This window comes from Anopheles arabiensis, chromosome 3 (assembly GCF_016920715.1).
Source record: "Anopheles arabiensis isolate DONGOLA chromosome 3, AaraD3, whole genome shotgun sequence".
Taxonomy (NCBI): Eukaryota; Metazoa; Arthropoda; class Insecta; order Diptera; family Culicidae; genus Anopheles; species Anopheles arabiensis.
Genome location: NC_053518.1, coordinates 7,425,736 through 7,453,683, shown reverse-complemented (window position 1 = coordinate 7,453,683; position 27,948 = coordinate 7,425,736). Strand labels below are relative to the sequence as shown.

The window sequence follows — 27,948 nt, the reverse complement described above, 5'->3', positions numbered from 1 at the left end:
GCTGCAGTTACAGGATTGTTGAATCATGCGATGAGCGAACACGTTACATCACGGGTGTCCGAAAAGGGTCCTAATCGTGTGCTGCTGCACGTCTGCTGATTGCGTCCGTGGTGCGTGCCATGATCCGCATAGGGGTGGATTATGATTGGCAACCTTTTTTGTTGCTGCCTTCTGCTCTTGTGCGTGGTCCGTGTGCCTTTTTAAAAGGACATCGTTGTGTGTGTGCCTTTTTCCCCGTACCACCGTACCGGGCTGTAACATTTTATTTATCTTTCGATTACAATTATATGCCCCAGTGCGATGGGTGCGTTGTATGTTACACCGTGTCGTGAACATGATTTGTGACGCGACGGTGTAATCTCGGAACGGAGAGATACAAACAATGGGGGCAAAGTCGTCTGCACAGGGTAGGGTCGAGAGCGGTCGAGAGAGAACTCCCGATGAAGGATAATAATTTCACACATCAGAGGGGCATATCGGTAGCGGTACCGGATCGGCACGAGTGAATCTTCCTTTGAGTATCGGGATGCTTGTTTTTTTTTTGTTCTTCATTCTGTTCTGCGTCGTTTGTGTTTGTGCTTGCGGGGTGTAAATTGATAAATTATGTCATCTAGAAATGATCGAAAGCGAGAAAGCGGCGGAACGGATGTTTAAGGGGAAAACAAAGCGAAACGATCGGACGGACAAAAAGTCGACTCGCAATGGGCCATCAATTTTTCCATCGTTGCGGGGATGGGCGCGTGCATCGCTGTTCGGAACCGTAACCGATCATTAACTGCAAAGTTTTTACGCGTAAGATATGTGAGTGTGCGCGCTTTATGGGTAGCAGTGATCCTTATTTGAACAATTTTGTAGCGACCGGTAGTTGATGGAGATTTTGTTCCTCTGTTCCAATCGTAATCTGACTAGAAATTCTAGCAAACCATAAATCATGATTGGATCAGTGATTTAGATGTTAGCAGTGTTAGCATTTGTAGCACACAATCGGAGCGCTAATTTTATCTCCCGTTTTCACTGTCGCTCGAGAGAAAGCTCAGTGTCAGGAGTTTAAAAATCCTCCTAATAGCCTGCTAACGAAGTTATGGCAATGCCGTCTGCTTCTGCTACTTCTGCTGATTGCATTAAACTAACTTCAGGCGCAAGCGCCGGACTTCAGAGGGTGGGTAACGACAATCGAATGGTGGTCACGAGCTCCTCGTCCACGGGACACTATCAGCAGTGTCGCATCTCATGATTCCGCTGATTGCCTAATGGTGATAGGAGATTTGGTCATAAATTATAATTTCTCTCGAGTGTGCAAGGGAGTTGGGCACGGGCATGGACAATTGTTTTCCATGACTGCACGGTGGCTACATTAGCGAGCAAACTCTCGGAGCTAATTTCCCTCGCACCATTGGGGAAAGGCAGTGGGAAGGACATTCGTTTGATACAGCACACTTATTGACATGTGATTCAGCGGGCGAGTAGGTTAAGAGCATGGGGGAGTTTGCGTTCGGTCCGGGGCGAAAGGTCGGCACGGTGATGACCGGGAGATATATTGAAAAGTGGGAAAACCCGCATCTGTTTGCAGGGAGGGGTGTTGCTCTTTTCACTCCCCGCATGGCATGCCAATATGTGGGATTGTAGTGATTATTGTGCCATTACGAATGCGTTTAGAGATGTGTGTTTGCAGGCTGCTTTGGTGTGTGGAAATGCAACACGCAAGCGTAGCTAAAAGTTTTATGAGGATGTGTTCATGTTGTTGTTATACAATGTGTTAAATTTGATATCCTTATTATAGCCACAAAAATGTATTATATTTCATAAGCAAGGAATGCCCTTAGACATGAATTTATAAACATAATTATGTAAATTTGTATGTATGGTGAATACTTCATTTACTGCAAGAAAATTTCCCAACAAAAGAATCCCATAACCTCGAGGGCATCGGTAATATCATTCCCTTTCCACGGCAGCTTTTTTATTGTTTCTCGTAATTTCGGTACCTCCTTTTTACATACACATGATCGTTCTCGCTCGCGGTCCAGTACGGCACGACACAGCGAATCTTTCTCACGATCGCGTCCACCGAAAGGCGGCGTCCACCAACGATAGTGCCTTCCTTCCCTTTTTTATGTTGATTTTATTTTTATATAAACGCAAACATATGAGATCGAACGGTTAATTGAAACCGTGGTCAAAAAACATACACGCCGCATGGAAAGAAAGGCAGACGCAATGTGATTACGCAGTATATTAACGAGCGTCGGTGGCGATTTTACGGACTCGTGTAATAAAACTTGTTTACCCCCGGCTTGAGAGCCCCGTTCCCCCCCCCCCGACGTCTTATCGGTTTGGTGGCGTTTCGATTCACACGTAAATCGTCACGTGGCAATAATGTTGACCTCAGCGCATGGGAGCGAGTTTCGTGATTTGCTATCGAGTCTGAAAATTAAAGGTAACTTATTGGCTGCTTCGTGCAGTTCTTTTGGACTTCTTTTCTACATGGCGTGTACATCAAAATGTTTGTTTCAGTGTCTTGCTAGCCTTACTAGCGTCCCCTCTAGAGAATAACCCCTGTAGAGGGGTTAAATCCTGACTCGATGCGTAATGTCCAACACATTACTGGAAAACCGTTGCTCGTGCGCGTATTTGACTTTTCAGGACCCACGGGGTCAAAAAACCACCGGAAAGGACCATTCTGTGCGGGGCCGAAGCAGTGTTCCAGACATTTCCATTATCTGGTAAAATCATCCACTTGGAACCGAGTTGCTAGTGCTTGTAGTCTTTTTTCCTGTGGTTGCGTTTGACGACCGTTGGTGATCACGGATCTCGTCCCAAAATGCACACGCACACCTGAGGGAGAGCGAGAGGAAAAATCAGATGAGGCCAGGTGGATGATGCGGGGGTGACCTGCGTTGTGGACTACATCCGGTGCTGGGGAATTAAAGACAGCACGCGCCGTTCTGTGCACTTCCGCTGTGTTATAATGCGAGGGTTATGCAGCTTGATGAGGACAACAGCGACGCTGACCTTATCTGTCATCGTTTGATTTACTCTGGACATCGCAGCGTGAAGTCATGCCATGTTTGGATTGCGTCCTTATGAGTGGTGCGGAAATGTTGGAGTAAAAACCACAAGAAGAGTTCTATAAGGACGAAAGCGAATGTAGAAGAAGCAAGTCCTGATTCTTGTTTCAAACAGTTCAACAATGTGGTGAGCATTCGTTTGCGGTTTTATTACATCCGTGGAGTAGTTGGCTTGGCTTTGGGAGCTCAGAACGTTATGAATTTCGTAAAGGCTTTTACTGCAGGTTTTCCCTGTCTATTAGAACTTCGTAGTGGTCCAATGCAGTTGAAGGAAGGGTGCATACGAAATACACACCTGTCGGAATCCGTGATCCGTTGCAAAGTTTGAGAACCGTTTAGGAAAAACCGTTACTAACTAAATTATCTCCTATGATACATATCAGTGAGAGCTATTTTTGCCTGAATACAGTCTAAAAATATTATTGAAAACAAATTCTTAAGCTAATAACAAAACCAAAGAGTAGACTTATTTTGAAGCAGAAATGCTTTTAAAAAAGTTATTGCCCTGGCCTTCAATTGCATCAAGATGCCATATGGCACACACTAGCATTGAGAGAACTTACAGTTCTCACAAACGTAACGCTTCCTTGGTTGCGATGCGTTATCATTCTTCAGCTCCAAAAATTGTGCTCCTCCACGCAAATTTGAGGTATCTTCAACGGTAGAACGCACCTCGTGGGAAAACCATTTTCCAGTAAGTCACCGCCAGCAACTTGAACCATCTGCGATCGTCCTAGGTCCACTCTAACTTGAAGGAGAAGAAAACGGACGGTGCCATATGACGGTGCTTGCTCTTGCGATGCAAAAGGGGCGCCTCGGTAGACTGGAGAAACTGTCGTAGGGGGTTTGCCCTTATTCATTAAGGAACGTTGCTGGAGGCCCATCTGTTGGAGGTGTTCCATTTTTTTTGTGTCTGTTCTGTGCTGAAGAACACTATTGCTAATGTTTCTCAGACCAGACCTGAAGTTGTTGGTGCAATATGGTCGTATGAAAATGGTTCTTATAGTGGGAGCATTTCTTTATGGACGATTTGCGTGGGAAACTTTCGCTAAGCGGTCATATTTTAGGGAAGATGTATTATGATAATGTTAAAAAAGTGAGTGAAGATTTGAATTGTGTGTAGCCTACAAGAGTATTACAATGAAAACTTTCATTTAAGTATAGTAATTATACATTGCTATCGCTCATGAAAGGGAATATTGAACGGAAAACGGGGAATTTCTAATTAAATTAAACGTTAATGTTTCAATCAATTCTTTTAATCGCCTAACACTAATCGAGTCGAAGTTTTTAATCATTCAAACACCGAAAAGGATAGAACCGGATGATCTAGGTTGAAAACGTAGCAACTCCAACGAAAAGCTACCAGCGAGGTCAATTTTCCCGTTCCGCTTACGGAAGCAGCAATTATTTCCATATGGAAATTCGATTCGAGCTGAGCTGCCGCGTTTTTGGCCTGCCTGCTGGTACAGGTGGTAGAAAATCGTGTGCCCATGGTCAACCAGGCTGGATGGTTGGCTGTTACGGTGTTCCAGGGGGGCTATTATCCTTTATCATATCGTGCGACACGTTATGATTGTGTGAGCGCAAGTAGGGGAAGCACAGATCGAGAGGTCCTTCGGTCGGCCAACCAAAACAACTCTCGCGCGCACAGGCGGGGGATATTCCTTTCCATCCAACCGTGCACTAATGTGCGTGACTTTCTGTATGTGTGTGTGTGTGAGGCTTCCTTTTGTTCGTTGTCGCTTCCCGGAGCACCCATCCGAAGCACTTACCTGCTAGGAAGCATGAATGAGAGAGAGCGAGAGAGAGTGAGGTAGAGAGTGATGTGGACGTTTTAGGGTTCTCCCTCACCTGACGTGACTTATGAGTAGCCGCCCGATACGATTGACTGCGTGTGCAGGTCCTTGCAAAGAGGGGTCCGTGTGGTTTATGCCTCCTGCTTGTGTGTGTATGAAGCATATGTGACCTGTGGGGGGACAGGATTTCACGTAAGCGGGTGCGAGCGGAAGTGCATGTGGGGGGAGACATCTAGGACGAGAACTTGCTTTGATGCGACGTTGATTCCGGACAGTCCAGCAATCGTGCTTGAGGTGAAGACGTGTTCGGATGTTCTGCCGGCAGTTCCGGGAGATCCTCAGAAGCAAGTAATCGGAGTGTCTTCTTGGTGCATCTTCATACTTCCAATTCGTGACGTACAAGTTGTCGTGAAAGGTTAAAAGTGGAAGTTTGCAAAGGTTATACCTTGAAGTGAGTATCTTTTTAAAGGCATAGAAACTAAAGCTGTGTGATCTAGAAACGTGTTCCAAAATCCGTGACCGGTGCTCATTTGTTTTCATTTCGGTGACACGGCTCCACAGCTGCACAGATTGCATTTGCACACTTTTCAGCACATTATCAGCCGCACAAGGATGTGTCACGGCTGAATGGTTCAAGATCTAGCTGAAATATGCGAAAAGAAAAAAAACAATTAGTGCTCGGAATAATCGAACCGAAGACGGCGTTGCAGTAGAAGGGGATGTTTCGCCAGTGTTTTCGGCGCCCCCGAATAAGACAAGACAGAAAAAAACACTGTCCCTCTCCACGATTCCGGTAATCTTCAATTTTCGAACCGAGTGACGGGTGGCGTCGGCGTACGGCGTTCGGAATCGAAATGATTGATTACAGGCACCCGACCTGACCCCTTGGCTTGGGTGAGCCCGACGAGAGGCGATCTTTGTTTTTTGGATGTCGATTGTTTCGGCTCTGAAGGAGCAACCCGCCGACCTCACTCTTTCCAGGCCCCTGAAGTTTGGCATCTTCAGTCACTGGGGTAAATTGTGGTGGAACGTTTGCTCAACCTGTGCGCGCATGATGATGACCTCGGCGAAGACATCGTTTGTGTTGGAACGAAATTCCGGGCGGAATGTATGGCATAGATTAGTTTTCGGGGGTCCGTTTTCGGTGTAGTAAATGTGGTTCTGCAATCCTGAGGACTGAGCGGGGTGACCTGCTGGGGTTGGACGTTAGGCAAGGTGGACGTTATGAATGCAGACGCGGTACCGTTAGCGTCGCTGGTAGGATGCTGCCGCTTCTGTCTCTCTGTGTGATCTCACTTCTCTCCCGGGGCACACACGTTTCGGACCGGTGACCAGTGAATCTGGACACGAAAAACCCGGTCGACTCAGTCGACTGGTGCGCTCACCGATCGCGCGACCACAGCCTCTCTCCACACGATCACCTTCAAAGCGGGTGCGCGTGAATGCGCGGGCTGCCGGGGTCTGAAGCAAAAAGTGATTGATGCGATTCAGTCACCGGTTTGTATCAACAAAACTACTGCTTTTTTGCCTCTTCTGGCGGATAACGGGGGAGAAAAAAGAATGCCCACGAAAACCTATTGGATCGTTTTGCTTTCCTTTCGCTCTCTCGTGTGTCCTCCAGTGCCTCCGGTTGGGGAGTGGCCCCACGGGTCCGGGTGTATATCATTGCTTCACATACCGCCGATTTGATCGATTATCTGTCTAGCGATCTTTTGGCCTGCCGAAACTAGCTTCCACAGCTTCTACACAGCAGTGTGCAGTGTCTACCGAATAGATTCGATGTACATACCATTGGCTTTTGAACGGAGCGCTTCTTTTTCGCAGCCGGGCAAAAATAATGCAATGTATGGTACGGGCAGCAAGTCTTACACACTCCGCAGCAAACAGATAACCCACCACTAACCCGATACAGTGGTCTCCGTGTGAACAGCGCGTCTTGGGCAGGGCCAGGTCCATTTTTGGACGACACGAGACATTTATCATTATTGCAGCACACTCACGCGGCGATGTTATTTGCAATTGTATCACCAGCTTAATTGTTCACTGGATGTGCTCTTGCGGCCACAATAGAATCCTTTCACCTTTTCACGCGTATGCTAATGAAGTTTTGTATTGTTCTTTCTTTCTTTTTTTTTCTTCTGCTCCTATTGTTGCCTCGTCGTCATTGCAACATCCCGCAGGCGGTTCCCAGCACAGCGACAACTACGAGGACGAGTACAATACGTCCAACGATCTTGACTCTAGTCACAACAACAAGGAGCAGCACCAGCAGCAGCAGCAGCACCGTCACAACAGTAGCAGCAGCAACAGCAGCGGCAGAAGCAGCAACGGCAGCAGCAGCGGCAACCGGGCGAACGGTCACGGGTCGCACCCGGCAGACGACAGTGGCAACGGAAGCGGTGACCCGCACCATCACGGCGACGTCAAGGAGGAGGACGAGGACGAGCACGGTATCGACGCGCGGTGTGTCGTCTGTGATCGCCAGTGTCACGATATTGATCAGTGAGTAGCAGTATGGGCCGCCTCAATTTATTATGATTTCTTTCTACGTTACCGTCGGCACGGGGAGTTTCACTTTCCGCACGATCTATATACGCGCCAGCCGTGGGCGTGGGTGTGCGGTATGACCGCAGGTTCTGCCCTAATGATCGCCCCGGTTCTTACGTGCGCCCAGGGAATTCAAATCGAATTATTCACCCGAACGTGTGTAGGAGCGAAGATCGATCGAAGCCAGAAGCAAATATTTGTCGGACGGGAAATCAATTTTCCTACCGCGGCCCACCTAGCTGCGGGCACGTCATTGCTCCCTATGTGAAGTGACCCCTTAGCCAGGAGTTTGTTTTAGCGAGTAATTAATCTTCAACCCCGTGTGTGTGTGTTTGTGTCATTGTGTTTGTCTTATAGCGCTCCACTGTAACTGCAACAACCTTCTCGGTAGTAGAAAAACTAAAACCTTCAACAGGGAGTTAGGGTGCTTGGGCTGGGGTCATCTGATTTCAGCGGATACAAATGTGGCGGGCTCCATTGCGCTCTGCGCCCCAGCAACTCATGCAACAGCCAGGTTCGCATGTGACGGGAGATGTGCCTTCGCTGGCGGGTTTGAAATAATAAATTTGCGTCCACCTACGACTCAATTTGTTTTCTGTCTTCGGGCTGGAGCTTGGAACAATGCTCCGAAGAATGCTGGGCTCATAACACAGCACAGCACACCGCTCGTCACCGCGACGGTTTTGATGGCGCGGGGACACGGCCACGCAAGATCACGCTAGTGGCCCGGCCGTGGCTTCTACAGGGATCGCTGCCACGGGCAGCTTCACTCGGGTGGTGGTTTCAGCAACCATAAATCGTCTACAAATGAAATGATATATACCGATGTGCGCATAAAATTATTGCCACGGTTGCAGGTGAAACCGTATCCCGCGTCCCGGCGGCGGTGGCGGCGGCGACAGGGAGAAAGATGCTGCGGAGAATTCTTATTAAGCACATGTATCACGGGATCGTGTGCACACTAGCATTCGGGATTTGAAATTGCTGCGATCGAGTACGATCGAGGGCGAGTCGGGGCGTTACTTTTGCCGTTTGGCGCCATCACACTGCGGCATGGAATAACGCGCGCGCAGACTGGGACAGAAGGAAACCCCGTTTTATGAAAAGCGCATAAACCAACGACTTAAACGACGTTCCTCACGTGCCAAAATGGGTCCCACTGAGTCGGTCTCCTTCACCCCCGGGGACGCATCCATTGCAGTGTTTCCATTCGGAGTGGAATTTAATTTACGGTTCACTTCTCCCTACGCTCGTCGTCGTCGTCTGTGCGCATACAGGGATTCTGACGCTTTGCAGAGCCGGTACATGCCGGCGCGGTAGTTTAAAGAGATCGATTATCTTGGGGAATGCGGAACGCAACAACCATCAGCCGGTCGTCCGAACTTACCAAGTCAGTGGCAGAAAGGAAAACGAAAGTTGTGTGTATTCCAACGGGACAGAGGGATTTAGTTTTGTCTGTCCGCCGCCGCACGGTGTGTCATCTGGAAGCCGAGGATGTATCTTGCGAGGAACTTGGTGTTGGCGCAAACATTAATTTCTTTATGCACGGCCTCTGGTCGACGGCTTTAATCAGTGCTATTAGCTCTAAATGGATTAAATTCAGAGCGCGGTTGGATTGAAAGGAGCAAATGAAATGTCGGCCGTTTTGATGGAGTTGTTTGTAGCGTGGTGGTACAGCGATGAGGTCTTTTAGTTGACGCCTGTTTGGAACCGTTCAAGAAGTTGTAGTTGTAGTTGATGTACTTTTGGTGCACACATCCAGTTGATGGTATGGATAAATTACTTGTTTCTGTAAGAGCACCCTTTCTTCCAGGCAGTTGTTCGACTTGATGGAGAACAACTCACTTAAAGAATTTGCTCCAAATAATGCAATGTCTCTGGAAGGCGTCGAAAGTTGCCCCGTTTTCCCAAGGGACACTTCCTGAACCTGTTTGTTCGGGGAGCAAGATCCACTTCTCCCCCACGTGTATGTGTGTGTGTGTGTGTGTGTGTGTGTGTGTGTGTGTGTGTGTGTGTTTGTCACAACAGTGTCATCTGTCATCCACGGACATGATCCAGTTGTTTTTACCCCGTTTGGGATGTTTCACCGAAAACCGGGTCGCAAATTATTTCGCTGCAAATACATCAAAACATTGTCCACCCTCCGGCCCTTTGCACAGCCACAGCTTTGCGCACAAATTGAAATATGTTTGTGTGAAAATTTTTATGTCAACCACACGGCAAGCGCACGATGTTTAACATGGCACAAGCTGTCCACCGAAGTGTCCGAGCGAGTGTCTGTCCTGGCCGAACGGTGGTGTTTAGGTGCAAAGGGGCGCACTTTGTCAACGCGTCTGTTTGCGTCAGGTGCACTGTAGTGAGCTTCCCGCACCCAGACCTGTGTGGCACGGAAAGGGGATGGAAGGTAATAATTTATTTGGTTTGTAACAGATTCACGGCACGCAATAATAAGTGACTGATTTGGTGTATGAATAATTGACCACCTTCGGGGACAGAGCGCATTGCGAGAGTCCGCTTCCGTCGGTTGGAGGACCTTAGAGCTCGCTCGCTGTGCAAGGGGGTCCGCTTTTGGTAACATGCTAACAGTAGCCGGGTACACTGAACGGTGCCTCCGCGTGACAACAGTGTTGATGGGACCGACACTGTGTTTGGAAGCGTGTCCTGAGCGCGTCCGATGAACGCGTCGGGCTCCCAACAACTGGGCACAGTACATCATCGCAATACAGGCTTGATGATGTATTCGGTTCACCAGCAATGATGAAACGACCTGGGGTGATGAATATTGCAGCAGTAGCATTACTTTGCTGGGATTGCATTTTAATTACTAGCCGTTCGCTTTTAGATCCCCTTTCCCGCTTGGGATGGGTTGGGGATGTGATTGAGCAATTGGAGCACGGCGTTTAGAGGACGTCGCCGGCAGCACGTGATAGGCGATCTTAATTGAACGGAATATTGTGGTTAAATATTCCGTTCGCACCTTCTCTTACCAGTGGGTCACCGGGGGAAAAAGTGGGTGTCAAACTACCCCAAAACATCCCCAAACAAGACCCGAAACGCCTTTGAGGTTTCATCGCAATCGAGAAAGTGACAGTGAAAAATGTCTTCATTTGTCCGAGTCCGTGCTAGGTACCGCCTCATCGACGCCTTCCATCTCGAACCGATTTCGTGATCGATCGTCCGAAACACGACCACAGCGCACGGACCGCGCAAACGGAAGTGACCAAAATGAATCGAAGAAATCAATCAACGCTCCTGCTGGTAGGTATGGTCTTAGCCGCCTGCCAGCAGAACGTAAGCCGCATGCTTGTAATTACGCGCATGTCACTTTCGATCTCGATCTCTCGCCGAGCTGGGGATGCGTGAATGGATGTAGTAGGCGCGCACCTGGTGTCGATTCTTGGGTTTGTTTCTCTCGCTCCGTTGAAGTCGCGAAGCCGTTAAGCTAACCTTTAATAACGCAGGTTTCGATCGAACGAGACTCTCGGTTAGTCGGTCAGGGCGGTTCGTATGGGGGTCGTACCCATCGCTAATTACAATCAAGCTTTCCCGTTTCTCCGCACGTACCCGCGTTCGAGGGCAGCATGCGGAGGTTTCTACTAGTTTCCGCTTGACCGCGCTTATCGACCACGATCGATGAGGTGTCCCGGTGAAGAGAGAGAGAAGCACCAGCGTTCTATGTGGTACATGTTGAACATTATTATTACGATGATGATGATTTTGTGGTTTCGAGGATCGTGCACGCTCTCCCGCTGGGATGGTTTGGGTGATGTTTTGGGGTCCCCGTGATCGTGCGGGCACGCGCGCTCGCACGCGATTACTTCGTTGCGTCCAACGCACCTCGGAGCGGTTTGCACAGGCGAGCACGAGCGGACCAGGCGCCCTGTCATCGGGCGGCCCCTACCGTTTCGGTACAAGGGTCTTATCTAGGCTACTTTATCTCCCTCCGGGGCCGAACTACTTTTCGTCGCACCGTGGCATGAAGCGCCTGTTGAAGAGTTTGAAGTTTGATTAAAAATGTGTCGATCGGCCGTGCAGCCAGTCCGCAACGATCGCGTGGCGGTGTAGCAATTATAACTCTGCTAGCTGTCGGTTAGCCGATTGGTAACTTCGATTGGTCAATCGATGTCGTCGGCCAGACAATCTACCACGAGCCGAACAATCGGTCAAATGTCTTCGAACGCTTGCCAAAGGGAATGAGGACGATGTTTAATGATGGCAACCTTACCTAGGCAGACCTAGATGTGTTGCCACCCGTAGCACATAAAAAATAAAAAAATAAAACAGCAAACACTTAGATGCCGATCTGCACCGGATGTGCATTGGCGCACAAAAGGCCACCTCTTTTCGGAGGACCCATTGTTTAGAGTGCGAACGATCGCGCGGCTGCTTGCGATGGATTTGAATGTCCGGGTTTTGTAGCCTTCGCCAACTGTCGCACTGTCGCCGGCTGACAGGCTGGCCCAGCCAGCGCCGGTGCAACCAAGGCGTTTGTGCAAATTATTCACGCCTCTAATTGTTCGCACGTTCGGTTGTGTGTGTGTGTGGCATGGAGGAGCTGTTTTGCAGCCAGCCTACACACCCGAGTTTCGGGCCACGGCGTCCGGGAGATCCTCGTGAACGCCTTGGCCGTCGCTTGTGTGGCGCGTGACTCCTCCAGCGTTGGAGGTGGCCACACGGTGACATTCAAAGTGCGATATCCAGAAGGATGTCTTTGCTGGGGCGCCCCTGGGGCCGGTCGAGACTAGACGGGTCGTTCGTCGCCGTTCGGTTCGTGGTCGTGATGAGTTATGTGACATTTTCATTAAACGCGCGCGCGCGCGCAAACTCACGCCACTCCGGACGAACTCCGCGGTGGTTTGGGCGAGGTTCGTCTTCTAGCGTGTGCCTTCGAGTACAAAAAAGTACGGGGAGGGTTTTGGGGCTGACTGTGACCACACGCGCGTGTAGGTGGGCCATTGGATGTTAGCAGCTGTCTTGTCTAGGAGGGCCCGCCGACAGTGCATCGTCTGCGTGTCGCGCGATCGAGCGAGTACGCGATCATAACTATTTTTTCTTGTTCGAGCTACACAATAATGTGCGGAGTGTAGTACATGAGTTTCTTTGGCAGTTGGGTTTCTTCGTCCGTCCCCCGAAACAAATTATGTTTTGATCCTCGTGAGGAATGTTGCATTTTATGTCACGTGTCGTACAGTGTGTCAGGGGTGGGTAAGTGTCTGAAGGTGAATATATTGGTTCAGGTCTTGTTTGCCTGCAGGAGTTTTAATAGCAGTTGATTACAGTTGTTGTTCATTTTTTGCTAAAACTGCTCTATTTTAAGCTTCTTAGTGTTATGAAACAATACAAAGCAAGCTTCTCGCTTCTACCATCAAGAATCGCTAGCCAAATCAACATTTTTGCGAACGCTGTTCCCGCCAACTCGGGAAGAAAAAAGGTTTGCTTGTTCTGCTTTGACAGCGATAAGATCAACATGTTTAGAGCATTTCGGAGAACGGAGATCAACCTTCCCTCCCGCTTTTCAACAAAACCGGATGACAGTGGTGACAGTGTCATTGACATGCGACAACCGGAGACAGAAGGAGGACGAATCGAGTTTCCTGTTTTCGCGCCACCCCCCCCCCCCCCCCAATCCCCCCAAAACACGTCAGATCATCAGATGGGAACGAATCTTTGGAAGTTTGCATGTTTAGTGGCGTTGAGAGGAGATTTTCGTCATTCGCTCGGATCACCGGCTTGGCTTGGCTTAAAAAGAAGAGCACCATGTCCGCACAGAAAGTGATCTGATGGTGGAGGAGAAGGAGTAGGAGCGAGATCGTTCCTAGACGAAAAGTCTTGTCTAGGAGATGTTGAGCCTTCGTTTTTTTTTTTCGTGTGCGATTTGAATTTACCGAAGGTGTTCCCTGCTTGTGAGGTTTCGTACGACTCCGCTGGCCCCCGGCCGGGATGTCTTCTGCGCGTTGTGTGTCTGCGCGGAGGCGTAGGCAACACGTTCAAAGGCAAAGTTTAGCGAACGTCAGAAAAATTCACCATGCCGATCAATCATCCCGCCGGAGTGTGCGGTAGGTAGTAGGCAAACAGTGTGCCGACATTGGGGGTGGGATGGCGCGGGAACACGCTAGCGGTCGTGTCCCGAGTACGCGGGGCAGATCGCGCTGATCTTGTTCTTCATTTCCTCCTGGACGGCGTACCAGGTCCGGCGCAAAACCCGGCGTAGATTTCTAATCTATCGACCCGGACGACGGGCCGGACGGACGGTCGACATCTTGGCTGCACTGCGCGGTCTATCACTTTCACCTTCGAAAATTTACCAGCCTTTGCCAAGGGAGGATATGTTAGTGGGCGATGCGGGCGCGATAGCTGTCGTTGGAGGGACGTTGAGCGTCACAATCTCCGCTCTTTCCGTGTTTTCGTGTGCCAAAAGGAGTACGATCGATTGCGATTGGAGTTGATCGATTTCCTTTCGCTTTTTTTACATGTTTCGAGTGAACAACATCCTAGTCGAAGAGAGGCTAGACATGAAGATGGTTGTTATCTGTGGCAATAAAACTGGAGTGCATGTAGGAAGAAACATCCTACAACTATATTTGTTCGAAGCTGTATCGAAGGAAAGTATGCTATTGGATCCTTAACTCAACTCTTCTGGAAATCAAACAAACACTTTCAAACAAGAACGCTCTTGTGTGTTTAAAAATGCAACGAACACACTCTGCCATAGTTGTGAAGGGGTGTGATAAGAATCGAAAAATCAACACCCATCACACATTGCTCAGCTCCACCTACGGGCCACCGATAATGGCTAACTGTGGTCAAATCACCCCCTTTCAATCAACAATGCAACAACAATGATGATGATGATGATGACATTAGGGTCGTCACTGTCCGCGCCACACGCTTAAAAGCACCTGCCGTGTGAACATTCAATCGAAGGTAATCCTTTTTAATGATGGGAACCAGCGCAGCCCGTGTTCGTGTTCCATCTCCAGACGGTCGTGTGTCATCCACTCGACCGCAAACACCCGCCGCACAAGCCATCCTTTGCGACATTGTGATGGAAAGCTAGCTAGCTAGCCTTCGGATAGCATCAGTAAATTAAAATACTCTTCATTGTGGTTGTTGTGCCGCCGTTTTCACTTGTTGTTTCAGTTGGTGATGAATCACAAAACAACTCCCTGCAAGTCCTGCTTTGCCCGGCGACAGGGCAGAGGTGTTGTTCTACTGATGAGGTCCACCCGCAATTACGGTTTGCCTCGTTTAGTGAATAATTAACAAATTTCTGTCCCTTGGCTACGTTCCCTCTCAAAGCCTCATCAGAGTAATGAAGCCAAACACGGGGGTTGATGGGGGCCTTGTGGAATTGATTTTGGGCCGCACGCTCGCACGAGCGGCCAGATAGCCAGAACCTTTACCGAACGATGAACATTCAATTTCTGGTGATTGGTTTGGGGTCTGGGGGAGGGTGCGAGAAGCGCGAAGAAGCCCACAACTAATGTTGATGTTATGAAATTTACATATTATGTCGCTTTATGGGCGATGTTGATGTACGCAAATCAGGAATTCGTCCGTCCCTGTGTTGCGATGCGTTGGAAGGAAGGTTGTGTGGCATTTCCAACACTGCCACGGACGGGTGACGTTTTGGTGAGATCTGCCACCCACTAGTTAATCGAGGAAGCGGGGGGAAAAATCATACCGTCGAGGACAAAACGCTACGCCAGCACCAGTGGGTGGACGGACAATAGTGCTTTGATGGGGGAGCATAACGCGCGTTGAAATTTGTTTGACTGTGTTCCTGTACCGCCTCTCTGATGTAGTGTGGCGTACTTTAGCTTATTTTTTGTCTGATTCCCTCGTGCCATGACGATGATGATGATGATGATGATGATGAGACTGAGAAATCGTGTACTGGATTATTCATGAATGGGCCTTTTCCTCGGGCTCGTGGCGGGTGTTCTAGGGCGGGCATCCTAGGTCCAATGAGCGGTGGCGTTCAGATTCTGGGCGCACGAGGCGGTAATGGTGATTTATGCTGCCGCTTGCCATTATTCTATCCACCAAAACGCCCACGCACGGTGGCACAAGTCCTCCCGACTTCGCTCCACCTCCACCGGGAAGTGTGGCAGGCTTTTGTGTGTGTGTCGGCTTGAATATTCATAATCACACTCAAACACTCGTCCCTTTGAGGCGTTTATGTTCCGCTGCTTTTGTTGCTGGGTTCGTAGTTTTGACTAATTTTTGATTTCGTAACGATCAGCAAGTTCGATGCTGTCGGCATTTCGCGCGCGCAAGGGAAGGAGGCTTTTGATTGAGCCCGGGAGAAGCGTGTTTGATATTCATGTTTTTACTGGTTCTTTCTCTTCCACAGGCTCGACGATCATCTCGTGATCTCGCACCATTATCCAAAGGACGCCTACAGGTGTGAGCTTTGTCCGAGAGCGTACAGCTACAGACCGTCGTTGCTCCGTCACCGGGCGATCGTGCACGGCGAGCTAAGGCGCTTTCCGTGCGAAAACTGTCCCAAGGTAAGTAGACAAACGATGGTTGGAGTGTGTTTTTTTTGGTTGTTGTTTTTTTTTTTTACGTTTCTGTTTTACACTCGTTTTGAGATTGCGCATGAAGGTAACTGAAGAGACTTTTGCGATTGGATGTTCGTTGCTTTCCTACTAACGCCTTCCCTAACCTTTACCGATCATTTGCTCTCTAATCGCTCTCTCCCTCCCACTCTCTTTAATCATTCCTTCTCCGGAAGTGCACCGAAGAGGGTGCACATCTGCTCCTTCCCCTGTCCTGTGTTGCTGTGTGGTAGCCGTTTCGTTAAAAATGCGATTGTGTAAATTATTTTTCTTCTAGAACGAAGATACCGATGCGAGCACAGCAACAACCCCCAACACTTCCTCATCGAGCGAACTATTCAGTTACCTTCTGCAAGCTCATGATACTAGGGTAAGCCAAATCAACCAAACAATCAACAGCGAAATTGTTCATGATTTTCAACCTGCTGCGGCGCGATCTGCTTGCGGAATTGTGTAAACCCTCGGCTGGGAGAAGAAAGATTTGCTTTATTGCTTTGTTTTGCTGCCCATCTCTGGAATTGTTTGGAGCTGTTCAAATATGTATATGCACACAATGGACTCGGTCTACAGTGCAACGTCCCAGCCGAGATCACGCCGCGGTTGAAGTACTCAGTGCCCTAGTTATGGGCGAAATTGGAATGTAATTCGGGCAAGACCCCTAGACGATAAGCTCTTTCGGGGTTAAATAATCGATATTGCAGAATCGAAACCATAACCTTCCAGGCACTCCAAAACCCCTGAAGTCATCCCTGAAGCACCCAGAGCTCTTCAAACACACCCCCATGCTTCCATTTCTGCAGGCAGTAATAATCAATGCGCTTGAGCAAACAAAACCTTTTGGCCCGGGCCTGGAAACCTGGGCGCGCGATGTTTTCTTTTGCACTGCGGCGCTCCACTTGTGGCGATCGGAATCGGAAAACGAAATCGCTCGTGCGCGGTGGATGATTTGAAACGAAGCGATTATTATGGATCTGGTGCTCTCGCGGCTCTCTCTAGGAACGGCAGCCGGCCTGTACCTTTTAATGTCTGGAAGATCGATCAAGCCCCCAGTCGAAAGGGGTCGTCGGCACTTGGGCCACCTCTTGGGCTTCTTCGAGGCGACGAGATTTCGTGCTTCGTGTTGATGTCTTTTGGAAGGCTGTATCTATCTGTCTGTGTGTATGTGTTGTTTGGATAGGGAATAGATCTTCAAGGCGGGGGGAGACTAGGGAGGGTCTGTGTGTCGTGGTCGATCCAGTTGACGAAGATGGGGTAATCAATCATCGAAGCGCGAGCAGCTCTAATACACCCGCCGCTCGTTTGCTCGTCCGTGAGCATTCGGGTTTCGGGAGAAAGACTTCGATTGAACTCGATAGATAAGCGCTCGTGACCTAAGGCTCTCCACCGAGGGCGGTAATATTATGGATCTTGTTTGCGCGGGGTGTCTTGCAGCAACCGAAACGCCTATAGCCCTGCCACCATGCTGCCCCTCGCCCCGGAGGATGTGTACAAGTGACGTGACGGAATTTGACAGTTGCCATCATGATCACGGATTATGCAACCGGTTCGGACTTATTAGCAAATGGTTGGGAGCGCTTCGTTCTACGGGAGATCACGGCAGATGTTAGGTGGGTGTTGTGAAATTCTGAGCTCACCCGCTCGCTAGAACTAGCCAGGGAGCTGGAGATTTTCTAGTGGTGGGTCTCATTAATTATTATTAATGATAGCCCCCGTCCGGCCCGGTTGCGAGTTCTTGGAGGAATTGGACGAAAACTGTTTCGAAAAAGTATTTGGAAATAGAATCCATTACACTTCAGCAGCGAAGAACGGTAGTTCGGCGGATACCTGCGGTGAAGATGATGATAAAGCCAGCTAGTAAACAAGATCACCAGTGGCAGCAATTTATTACATTATTCCACCGCTTTGTGTATGCGCCCATTTCCATCGGACTTCGGACATTGTCAATGGGGCTGCACACGTACCTGGCTATTGTTTTTGGGCTACTCTCCCTGAGGAAGGACCCGAGTAGGCTTATCTGTTTTGTTTTATTGAGCTAGAACCGAGGCAATAAGAGTGACCACCTACGGTGGCAGTATTTTATTCCCCTCCCTACCCGCTGTAACAAGCTGGGGCTTGCGCGTGGAATCATGATTTGGAATAAAATTATGATTTTAATCCCCTCGCGTAAGAGAGCACTCCAAACAACTAGACCCCAGACTGGCCCGGAAGATCGATCGATCGCACCCGGATCACCCTTGGTAGGAGGGCTGTTTTCCATTCAATTCACTGCGACCACGCCAATAGGGTGGTTTGGAGAAACAATGGATTCTGTGTGGTTAGAGTACGTTCGCGCAGCGTAATGACTTCGGTAGCGTACACCCAAATGTCCCCCGTTGTTGTTGCGGTAGTCACTGGAAAATGGTTTTCGGTAAGGTAAGAAGGTAAGGTTTATCTCACCCACCTCCAATATGGATAGCGGAATTTGGGGCAAGTGTGCCATACGGGGCAAGAGTGCCACCAAGCATTTTTCCTTAAAAACTTTAGTTTAATGATCAATTGTGTATACAGTTGGTTCCTTCCCAATGACTAGGTATACTGAGCCGAATTTCATATAGACCAATCGATATTCCCCATTGTTTTGAACTGATTTATATTGAGTTTCAAAATTGAGCAGAATATTATAATTTTTTAATCCAATCAAATAAGCTCTCAAAAATCATGCGAACAATCAACCGAGAAAATATTTACACCACCGTATAGCTGAGAAAACGTGAAATTTTTTGTGGGGTTAGTTGAAAAAAACTTTCTTTTTGTCACTGAAAACTTCAATTTCAAAAAAGTTACAACTTTTGGGGCAAGTGTGCCATCTCTGTTTGGGGCAAGTGTGCCACCATCTTTCATAGGCGCGAGCTGTCAAAAATGTAAACATTGTTGTGGCGTGCTGCGGAATGGTGCGCTATTGTGAGCGGATTCCACGCCAGAAAAACAGAACAGTAAAAAAACCATATTGGGGTACAGTTGGTGGTCAAAAAGGGTTCATTGGTGACTAAATACATGTAGGAATACATACACTAGTGGTACAAACGTAATTATTTCCTATTATCTAAGAAATACGGTTATTTTAACCAGGTGGCCGTCTTGCCCCATACGAGTGGCACTCTTGCCCCATAGTCCAAAAAACAACGTCTTTTTGAACCCTTTTTAAAACGCTTCAAAAACTGTTTTATTTGCACTTTTTTCAAGCGAAACTCATTTATAAGTGAGGAAATAGATGTAAAATGGTTATGAGATTTAAATCGGCTTTTGAAAAACACGTTTTAGTGAGTTATAACTTGAAATGCTTAAGGTGGCACACTTGCCCCAAGTTCCGCTAATCGCGGCCAAGCTTTCATTAAGCGAGCAGCGTTTCCGAAAACGGTTGCACCACAGCACTTGGGAGTTGGGCAAAAAAGGTCCCAGCAGGGGCGAAATGGAATTAAAATGCTGTGCCCGGTTACGATGCTGCTTTCGGGGCGATAGACGAAAGCGATCCTCCGGAAGCGATATACATTCCCTGCCTGCCCTTCCAGTGTCGGTCCTACCCGCGGGGATCATCTCCTTCTAAGGCAAGCAGCGTGCGATAGTTGCCTCCAGCTGCAAAATGTTCTCCAACAGGGTACATACACACCCTTTGCAGTTTTGTTTCGATTCTGCTCGTTATCGTTACCCAACTTCCTTACCGAGCTGTTTTCCCCGAGCCCGTGGTCGTGTCGCAGGCAGGCGGGCAGACCAATGTATGCAAAAACTAGTGCAACACACATAAACAATCGTAAACAGTAGAAACGCAAATAGGTAACGCCGTTTGTGTAACCTCTTTTTCTGCGCTCGCCGCCCCCAACGGCATTTTTCCATTTGTGTCGTGTGCACGTGAGCGCTCAGATAGTGCACAAACTTCCGCGTTTGGTGTTTGCAGCCACCACCACAATGACTCGAAAGCCGCATAAAGTATTGCTTCGAAAAATGATTACCGTTTGGATGAGTGTTCATTAAAATAAAATACTCATCTACATGTCTTTTGTGGTGACAAAAAAAAAGATCCATAATATCTCAAAGCGCAAGTGATCAATTGCGTAACAAAGACATCAGTTCCTCTTCCGCTTGCTTGCACAAACGATAATAGGCCTCCCATAGGGGTGGGGGCGGAGGGTTAATGGCTGGCAGTATCGAGAACCTATCGATTTGATTAAGATACATCGAATCTTACCGATCGATTGCTAACTTCGTTTGCGGTCAGTCTGCAAGCTTACACCACTTGCGTGCAGTCGAGCGGTACACGGGGCACGGGGTTCGTTGCCACACGTAACAGCACAGCACAGCACGCACCGGACCGACCGACCCGGTCCTCCGAGATGCCTCCGATTGATCAACAACCAACGGAAAGTGACAGCACGGAACAGAAGCTAAAACCAGAGGCGCCGCCAGCTAGCTGACTTCTAGCCATTTTGATTGGATTGTTTAGTTTTCGCGGTTGCCAGTTACCGCGCAGTGACTGACGTGAAGGGGTTTAGTTGTGTGTTTTTTTTTGGTGTGTGTGTGTACCTCTGGATGTGTGTGGATAAGAAAACCCTAAAGCCGTCCCTTAGAGTGAGTTTTAAGACAAAAAAAAAGACATCAAGAAACACAGCACCGTTCGTGTTGCATTGTATCCGTGTCCCGCTCCCGCGTGTAATGGTGGTGTGTCTCTCGCCATAGTTCTTCGTTTGGTAACCGCAACGCACCGAAACACACACACACACAGTGATCGCTAAATAGACATTTCCAATCTAATCATTTTGATTTATTTCAATCGGGATAGCGGGTGTAAAAAAAACCGGGGGCCGGTGGCTTTTTCCGCGGTTTCTTGGTTACGCAGCTCTGCGCCGTGTCGTTTTGTGGGGGAACTGTCAAAAGCGAGGGCTGTCCCGGGAGCTACTGCCTAGATCAACATCCAAATCTCCACTCTCCCTCTCACTAAATATGTGTCTCAACTACACTAGACCGAAAAAAAACAACAACACAGAAAGACTACCGCTGGGCACGCTATGGGGTCTCGATCGGGACTGCCAAATCTGACAGCTGATTTTGCTAATCACATTTATTCTTCGCCGCCTTGATTTGAAAGCAGCGTCGGTCACGCCGGTACTCTCGGCCTACTATTCGGGGGAGTTTTGATTCAATGATTTCAACGGTAACAAGGGAGCGCGCGCGCACACGCGAGAAGCGTCCGACGCGTCCCGTAGTAAAACCAATGGTATTCCTTTCTCCTTTGCCTTTTGTGCGCAACGTGCTGTTGCGGGTGTCCGATTACTGTTGCGTCCGTCCAGTTGCGTGCGTTTTCCAGCGTCCAGGTATTAAGACGATTTGATTCGGTATAGTGCGAGGACTTGGGGATCAGTCGCCGATCAGTCCTCCGTTCTCCAATACCCACATACGCACAGCAGGTAGCTCGAGTTCCTATTCCTTGATTTCTGGGAATTGTACACCGAGGCTTGTACCTTAATAATTGGACGTTTTGCCGTTCCAATTAATGTTAGAGATGGGAAAGAGATGTCTTAAACTATAGCGGAAAATAAGCTTTATGAGCTTATTCCAAAGCAGTAGTTTCTTAAAATCAATAGCTCACAAACTATTCCGTCGATGACATCATGAGCAGTACACCTTGACAGCATCCTCCGTCCGTGGCGTGGCGTAACTTTCATTGATGCCGTTTTTAGCTTGCCTTGCCTCTGCTGCTCTGCTAAATCAAACCACGCCGATGGGAGGAGTAAGTTTTGCTTTCGTTGTCGACTTGTTACACAGTTCGGGGCGGGTGCACGAAAGCTCACTCGCCGATCACAATCGGCAAAACCATCGTCACGAACTGTCAATCTTGATTAGAATGTGCGGACGAGATAGCAAACAGAAAGGGCTTTGCAGTATAGCAAGCCGCGTAGAAAGGGCTCCGGTCGGTTGTTTCTCTTGTGGCAAGTGTACGATGTAATGGGCGCTGCCCTTTTGGGATGCATTTAATCAAACAAGGGGGGGAGTTTTAATTTTTGGTCCAATAATTAAAGTCGATGAAGAAGGCAACTTAATTGGTTTCAGGTTCTGTTTTTTCTTCACTAGAAATAAGTTATTTGTTGGACATTAAACTGATCGATTCGCTTCCTTTCCCTTTTCTTCCAATCGCTCGCAGGTTTTTACCGACCCGTCGAACCTTCAGCGCCACATCCGGACGCACCACGTGGGAGCCCGTAGTCACGCGTGTCCAGAGTGTGGCAAGACGTTCGCCACCTCGTCCGGTCTGAAGCAGCACACGCACATCCACTCGTCGGTGAAGCCGTTCCAGTGCGAGGTGTGCTTCAAGTCGTACACCCAGTTCTCCAACCTGTGCCGACATCGGCGCATGCACGCCGACTGCCAGGTGCAGATAAAGTGTAACAAGTGCGGCGACAGCTTCAGCACTACGACGTCCCTGTCGAAGCATAAGCGATTCTGTGACTCGACCGCTGTCACCCGTGGCTCACTCCATCCCGGAGCGCATCCATCGCAGCTGCGTCATCCACACGACCCCTATCCGCACGGCACACGGTCACATTCGGGTGGCAGTCAGCCTGGTACACCCGGCGGTAGTGCAGGAGCATCAGCAGCAGCAGCAGCAGCAGCGGCAAGTGGAGGACCAGGAGCACTTCATTCGCTACCACCCGGTATGGCGACGCCACCGAACCCATTCCTGATGTTTCCGGGCGCTCCGTTCTTTGCTCCAGGCTTCCGGCCATATCCTGGAATGCCTGGAATATTCCCACCCGCACCCGGGCAGGTTCCTCAGTTCCCGCTGTCCTTCTTTCCAAAACCAGCAGGACCTGGCCCACTGTCGGATCAGGAACGTCGCACACCATCGCCAGCCTCTCGGCATCTCAGTCTGCTCGAAAGCTACGGTCAGCAGTCGATGAAGATCTCTCCACCGACTGGTGAGGAAGCGTCAAACCATCTGCGTCCCTCACCAGCACGTCCAATTCCGGTCAGCTTCAACTCGGCGGCGGCAGCAGTGGCATTGCTTTCGGGATCTCCCGGCCCGTTGATGGGCGGCAATCATAGCCTGCCGGCGACGGAGCCAATGCAGCCCGAACGAGGCACCAATAACAATCACATCAAGGAGAACAATAATCACAATCAAACGAATGGCACTAGTTCCTACGGTGGACAGACACAGCAGCAACAGCACCAGAGACGAACCTCAAGCCGCAGCAGCTCGGTGACTGCTGTGAAGGAGGAATTCAACCGGGAGTCTTCAGATGTTGAAGAAGGAGAGGCTGGAGTTTCTACGATTCGTGTGAAAAATTTCTCCACCCGGTCGAAGAATGCATCGGGAGATTCGAGCAAGTCGCCGGCATTGTCTGAGGATAGAGGTTCAGTCCACCGTCGGAGAAGTCGCACGGTGGAGGATGGTGACACGTCTGAATCCGAGGAGTTTGCTTCTGAAGCCAAGAAGGTATGTTTTCTGTAAAATATATTTGATCTTATCACGTTTCTAACATGTTCTGTTTCCTCCTCTTTAGGCAAAGAAAGATGGAGACACTTCTGGTTCGGCTGAACAACCGTTGGATCTGAGTCTTTCGAAGAAGTCAAAAAACGACGATGAAGAGGATGGAGCTGAGGTGGATGAAGAGAAGGATGCTACCGAGGAGATAGACAACCGTAGCTCCAACCGAAGCCCAACTCCGATCGAAGTGACTAGCCCAAGGTCCACACCGACACCGTCAGTACCGACGCCCAACTCGTCGGATGTTCCGCACCATGATCTATCCCTCAGAGCACGTGCCCGCAACAACACTGGATCTTCAATTTCTCCGAAAGCTGCGTCTCCACTAGCAGATGCGTTCACACTACCAAGTCCTTCTCCGTCACTCTCACCACGTCCCTCTCCATCGCCATCATCACCGGGAGCCGGAGTCACTGGAGCCGGAGCGCACCATCAACCCATCTCCTACCCACGACCGATCTACCCGCTTCTTCTCGAAGCCATGTACCACCGTGGACCGGGCGGAATGGGTGGCTTTCAGCGGCCCGCCTTCAACTTCCTGGACTCGCTGGAATCGAACCTAGATCTGCTCAAGCGTAGCCGTCAGTACATGCCCTCGAAAGCGTTTCATCAAGCGGCAATGATGCCACCGGGCTTCGGTGTTGGTGGTGCTGGCCCGGCCGTTCCTGGCAGCGCTGGAGGACCCGTCCCGGCGGGCAAAGTAAAGGATCGGTACTCGTGCAAGTACTGCGGCAAGGTGTTCCCTCGTTCGGCCAACCTTACACGCCATCTGCGTACGCATACGGGAGAACAACCCTACAAGTGTCGGTACTGTGAGCGTTCGTTCAGCATCTCGAGCAACCTGCAGCGACACGTCCGCAACATCCACAACAAGGAACGTCCATTTAAATGTCACCTGTGTGAGCGTTGCTTTGGTCAGCAGACAAATTTGGACCGGCATCTGAAGAAGCACGATGCGGATGCGGCCGGGCTTGTGCTGGGTGACTCACCTTCCTCCAACGAAGCGGAACGTGGGGAAGATGTGTTCTTCGATGAGATCCGCTCGTTCATGGGCAAGGTTACGTACTCGGGCCCAACGTCCTTGCTGCCTGCTGGAGCGGGACTTTCCGGAGCTTCTGAGGTGGAACCGACCCTGAAGGGCGATGGAGATGATGGTGAGAGTAGCGTATCGGGAAGACGCCGCTATGCAACTCCATTGGATGTGACGGGTGGTGATGATGAGGAGGAGGAAGAGGATGAAGATGAAGAGGAGGACGCAGCCAGCTGTGACGGTGAGAGTGATCTGATCAACATCGATTCCGACAAGGATACGATCAATAATAATGATACGATCGAGGTGTCTACCTAAAGATGTAAGGAAAATGTAATGCGCACACCGACACACATACACATAAACACGCATGTAAATAGGCATTCTGGGGGGAGCTAATTGGGAGTTTTGCTTTGGATTTGGTTGCAGCCACTAGCGGCAAGCTGAAGCATCAAGAAACGACAAGAATAATCAAACATTAGGCAGTAAGATATGCGGCACACGATGCATCGACGGCGTTTTGAAATAGAAAGTGAATGTATTAGGCTAGAATTTATCTAAAAGATACTGCAAGGATGAAACTGCGTTTAGTTTTCAATTGCTTCTGATTAGATCGTGAAAGATCTGCCCACTTGGGTTGCACTATGGGTTAAATGCACTATTTTTAATTTCTCAATGAGTTTACGTGAACACTTCAAAAGGAAGCTACAGTTGAACCAAATATACAATGGAAGCTTAACCAAATGGCAAACGCTGGAGACAAGGGAGACTGATTCGATGAAGGGATTGGGCTTTCGTGTTAGCAGAACGCCTCTATGGTATGTTAAATTGTACGATAGAAAGGTTGTGGATGCGCGATCGAGTAATTTATTTCTGTCCTATGTTACGAGCTTATTGGTTTTACACAAAACAAATAAATTAGGCTAATGAAAAACTTAACAAACACACACAAAAAAACTGTGAATATCTTCATAATCAATGAATAGTTAAGCATGGTAGGGTTTATTCCCCGTTTAGGTTTATTTGGATTGAATACTGTGCACCATGGTGCAATTTGAATGTTTTTCAATTTAGTTCAAAATTAGACAAAAAAAAGGGGGCAACCACGGCACATAACTCTCCAGTAAATAGAATATAATCTGTAGACAGTAAGCAGCAAATTGTTAGTTAGTTTTAAATTTCTTCTGTAATAAAGCATAGTCACACAGATAATTTAAGTCTTTACACCATTGGAATTCGCTTCACATCAAAGAAATGGAAAGGAAGAATTTGGCGGATTTGTTTTCTACTCTTGTTGCACGGGCATGTATGTTTATCGTGGTACCAAAAGAATAGGCACAGATAATGGAGCTCAAGCTAGAAAAGGAGATATGTAATCAGATAGGAAATATAAGTAAAAATTGATATCAAAGGAAAGGATGACATGGAAATCAAATGAATAGACGACGAAACCTTTCCCAGTTGGAGGACGAAAGAAGAAACTCTTCCCGTTTTTCTCAAGCAACGATTTCATTCACGGTCATTATCACTATTGAAGCATATTTTTCCCGTTCTAAAATGTACAATATATCGACTAAAACCATCACCCCAAAAAACACTATCTGAATAAAGCCGAAAACTCACAGTTATGTATGAATTTGAGGTGTCGTTGTTGTTTTCTTTTCTTTTGTCAATCTGCATTAAACTGTTCGAATTTATTATGCATTTATGAGGCAAGTTGTGTAGAGGAAAAATTGAATATTTTACTCATTGGCTCACAATCACAATACATCCTTTAGGCATTAAGGCATTACATTGAAGTCTCGTTACCGAAATGACGGGGTGCGTGTTTTTGTCTTTTTGCTGCTGCTGCTACTGAAATGTGAGGCGATCGTGGAGGTGTCGCTTCTGCAGAGTATCCGCGAGTGTGGTGTTTCAACGTTGTCGCGATTCCCGCGGGTGACACCTGATACACCCGTGTTCGGTCGCGTAATTGGTTTCTCTTCGCACACTGTCAGCAAACCGTAATTGCACACCTCCGATCGCCCAAGCAGCAGCTGAGCCAGCCTGTCGGCATCCTTTGTCTTGACACTCGCCGACGTCGATACGTTTGTACTAAAGCATTGAGCAAAAGCCCTTCTTGGACCGAGGGAGCCGCCGTCCGTCCGGGGGTGATAACGATCGATGCAAAGTGGCGGTGGGTATAAAATTCAAACCTTGATGTCCGGTGGTATTGTGCAATTGATTAATTATTGACACTGCAGGACGTACGGCGCAGGGAAGGCACTACACGATAGAGGTGTTATTTTTGTAGACTGTATTACCCTGTCTCTCTCCCTTCGCATGATGATGATCTTGATAGGATGTGTTTATAATGAATTAATGGCAACGAATTGTAGTACGCCTCTAGTTTAACGACACATTAAACACGTGCAAGCTGCCTTCTGTACAATCTGCATACAATTGAATCGGTTAAATCGAATCGAAAATGTGTTTTTGATTGAGAGCAATCAACACGAACAGTCGTTCCAAAAGCTCAGTGACTACCGTCACTCGCTCGCTTCCTGCGCAGCACAACAAAAGTCTCCAAACGCAAAGGGGTAAGCGACGAACCTTCGACTACCGAAACGCCAAATGTTGAAAATAAAAATAAACATTACACCGGTTAAAAAGGTTTAAAACAAAACGCACAGTTTTGGACAGCACATGGGGCTCACATTCCGCGTGAATTTTTGGTGAAAAATACGGCACAATTAAGGGAAAGTCTCGCACAACAGCGCAACCACCACGCAATGAAGAATCGGTCCCATTTCGGGGGGAGACACGAAGGTGGAAGCTAAGAGTTCCGGCATCGGTTAAATTGTATCTTTCAGCCTTTGCAACCATTTCGCACACTGATTTCGTTTTGCTTTTATACCACCAAGCAAAGCAAGTCTGTACCATTTTCCGGTGTTTCACCTTTTCGGATGCATTTAGCGAGACATTTCGGCGTTCCATTGCACCATGATGACACCATAAAGTAGCCTAATTCATTGAGCGGGAGCTCATCGTGGTGGCTGTTCGTCTAAATAGTGTTGTGTTGCACCAAGGCGCACAAGCAGCAGCAGCAGCAGCTATCACTGGTGCCAGTGGACGATCGCCATCGCCGGTAGCACACGCCGGGTGCAAGATTAAGTGTATAAAGAAAGGATTTGGTGCCGTGCATCGAAATAGCCGCCCGTCAATCAGCAAACGATCACTGTGTGTTTCAGGGTGCCATTTTCGTGCAACCGATCGGTCGGATGGACGTCGTACCGTTGCTGTGTGGTTGTTGTTGATGATGATGGTGCCGGTGATGATGATGATGGCTTGCACATTAAATCTGCGATAATCTGGATCAGTGCGGCGTCCGGAGGCAAATCTCTTTTTAAAAGCGTCGCTTCGATGCGTAGTACCAGGTTTT

The 27,948-nt window shown here is 48.7% G+C and overlaps 1 protein-coding gene across 7 annotated transcripts in view; it reads left to right on the top strand.

Annotated features, from left to right (window-relative positions):
• LOC120902375 (transcription factor hamlet) overlaps nt 1-26,163 on the top strand; it is a 94,749-nt gene extending 68,586 nt beyond the window's left edge. For 6 of the 7 annotated variants that reach the window (XM_040311083.1, XM_040311079.1, XM_040311078.1 and 3 more), the window contains 5 exons: nt 7,048-7,369; nt 15,771-15,927; nt 16,256-16,348; nt 22,151-23,446; nt 23,514-26,163. In XM_040311083.1, coding sequence (XP_040167017.1) covers nt 7,048-7,369; nt 15,771-15,927; nt 16,256-16,348; nt 22,151-23,446; nt 23,514-24,845 — 3,200 coding nt within the window. In that variant the 3' untranslated portion in view covers nt 24,846-26,163. The remainder of the gene's footprint in view (nt 1-7,047; nt 7,370-15,770; nt 15,928-16,255; nt 16,349-22,150; nt 23,447-23,513) is intronic. The other variant, XM_040311081.1, reaches the window with a different exon arrangement.
• The last annotated feature ends 1,785 nt before the right edge of the window (nt 26,164-27,948 follow it).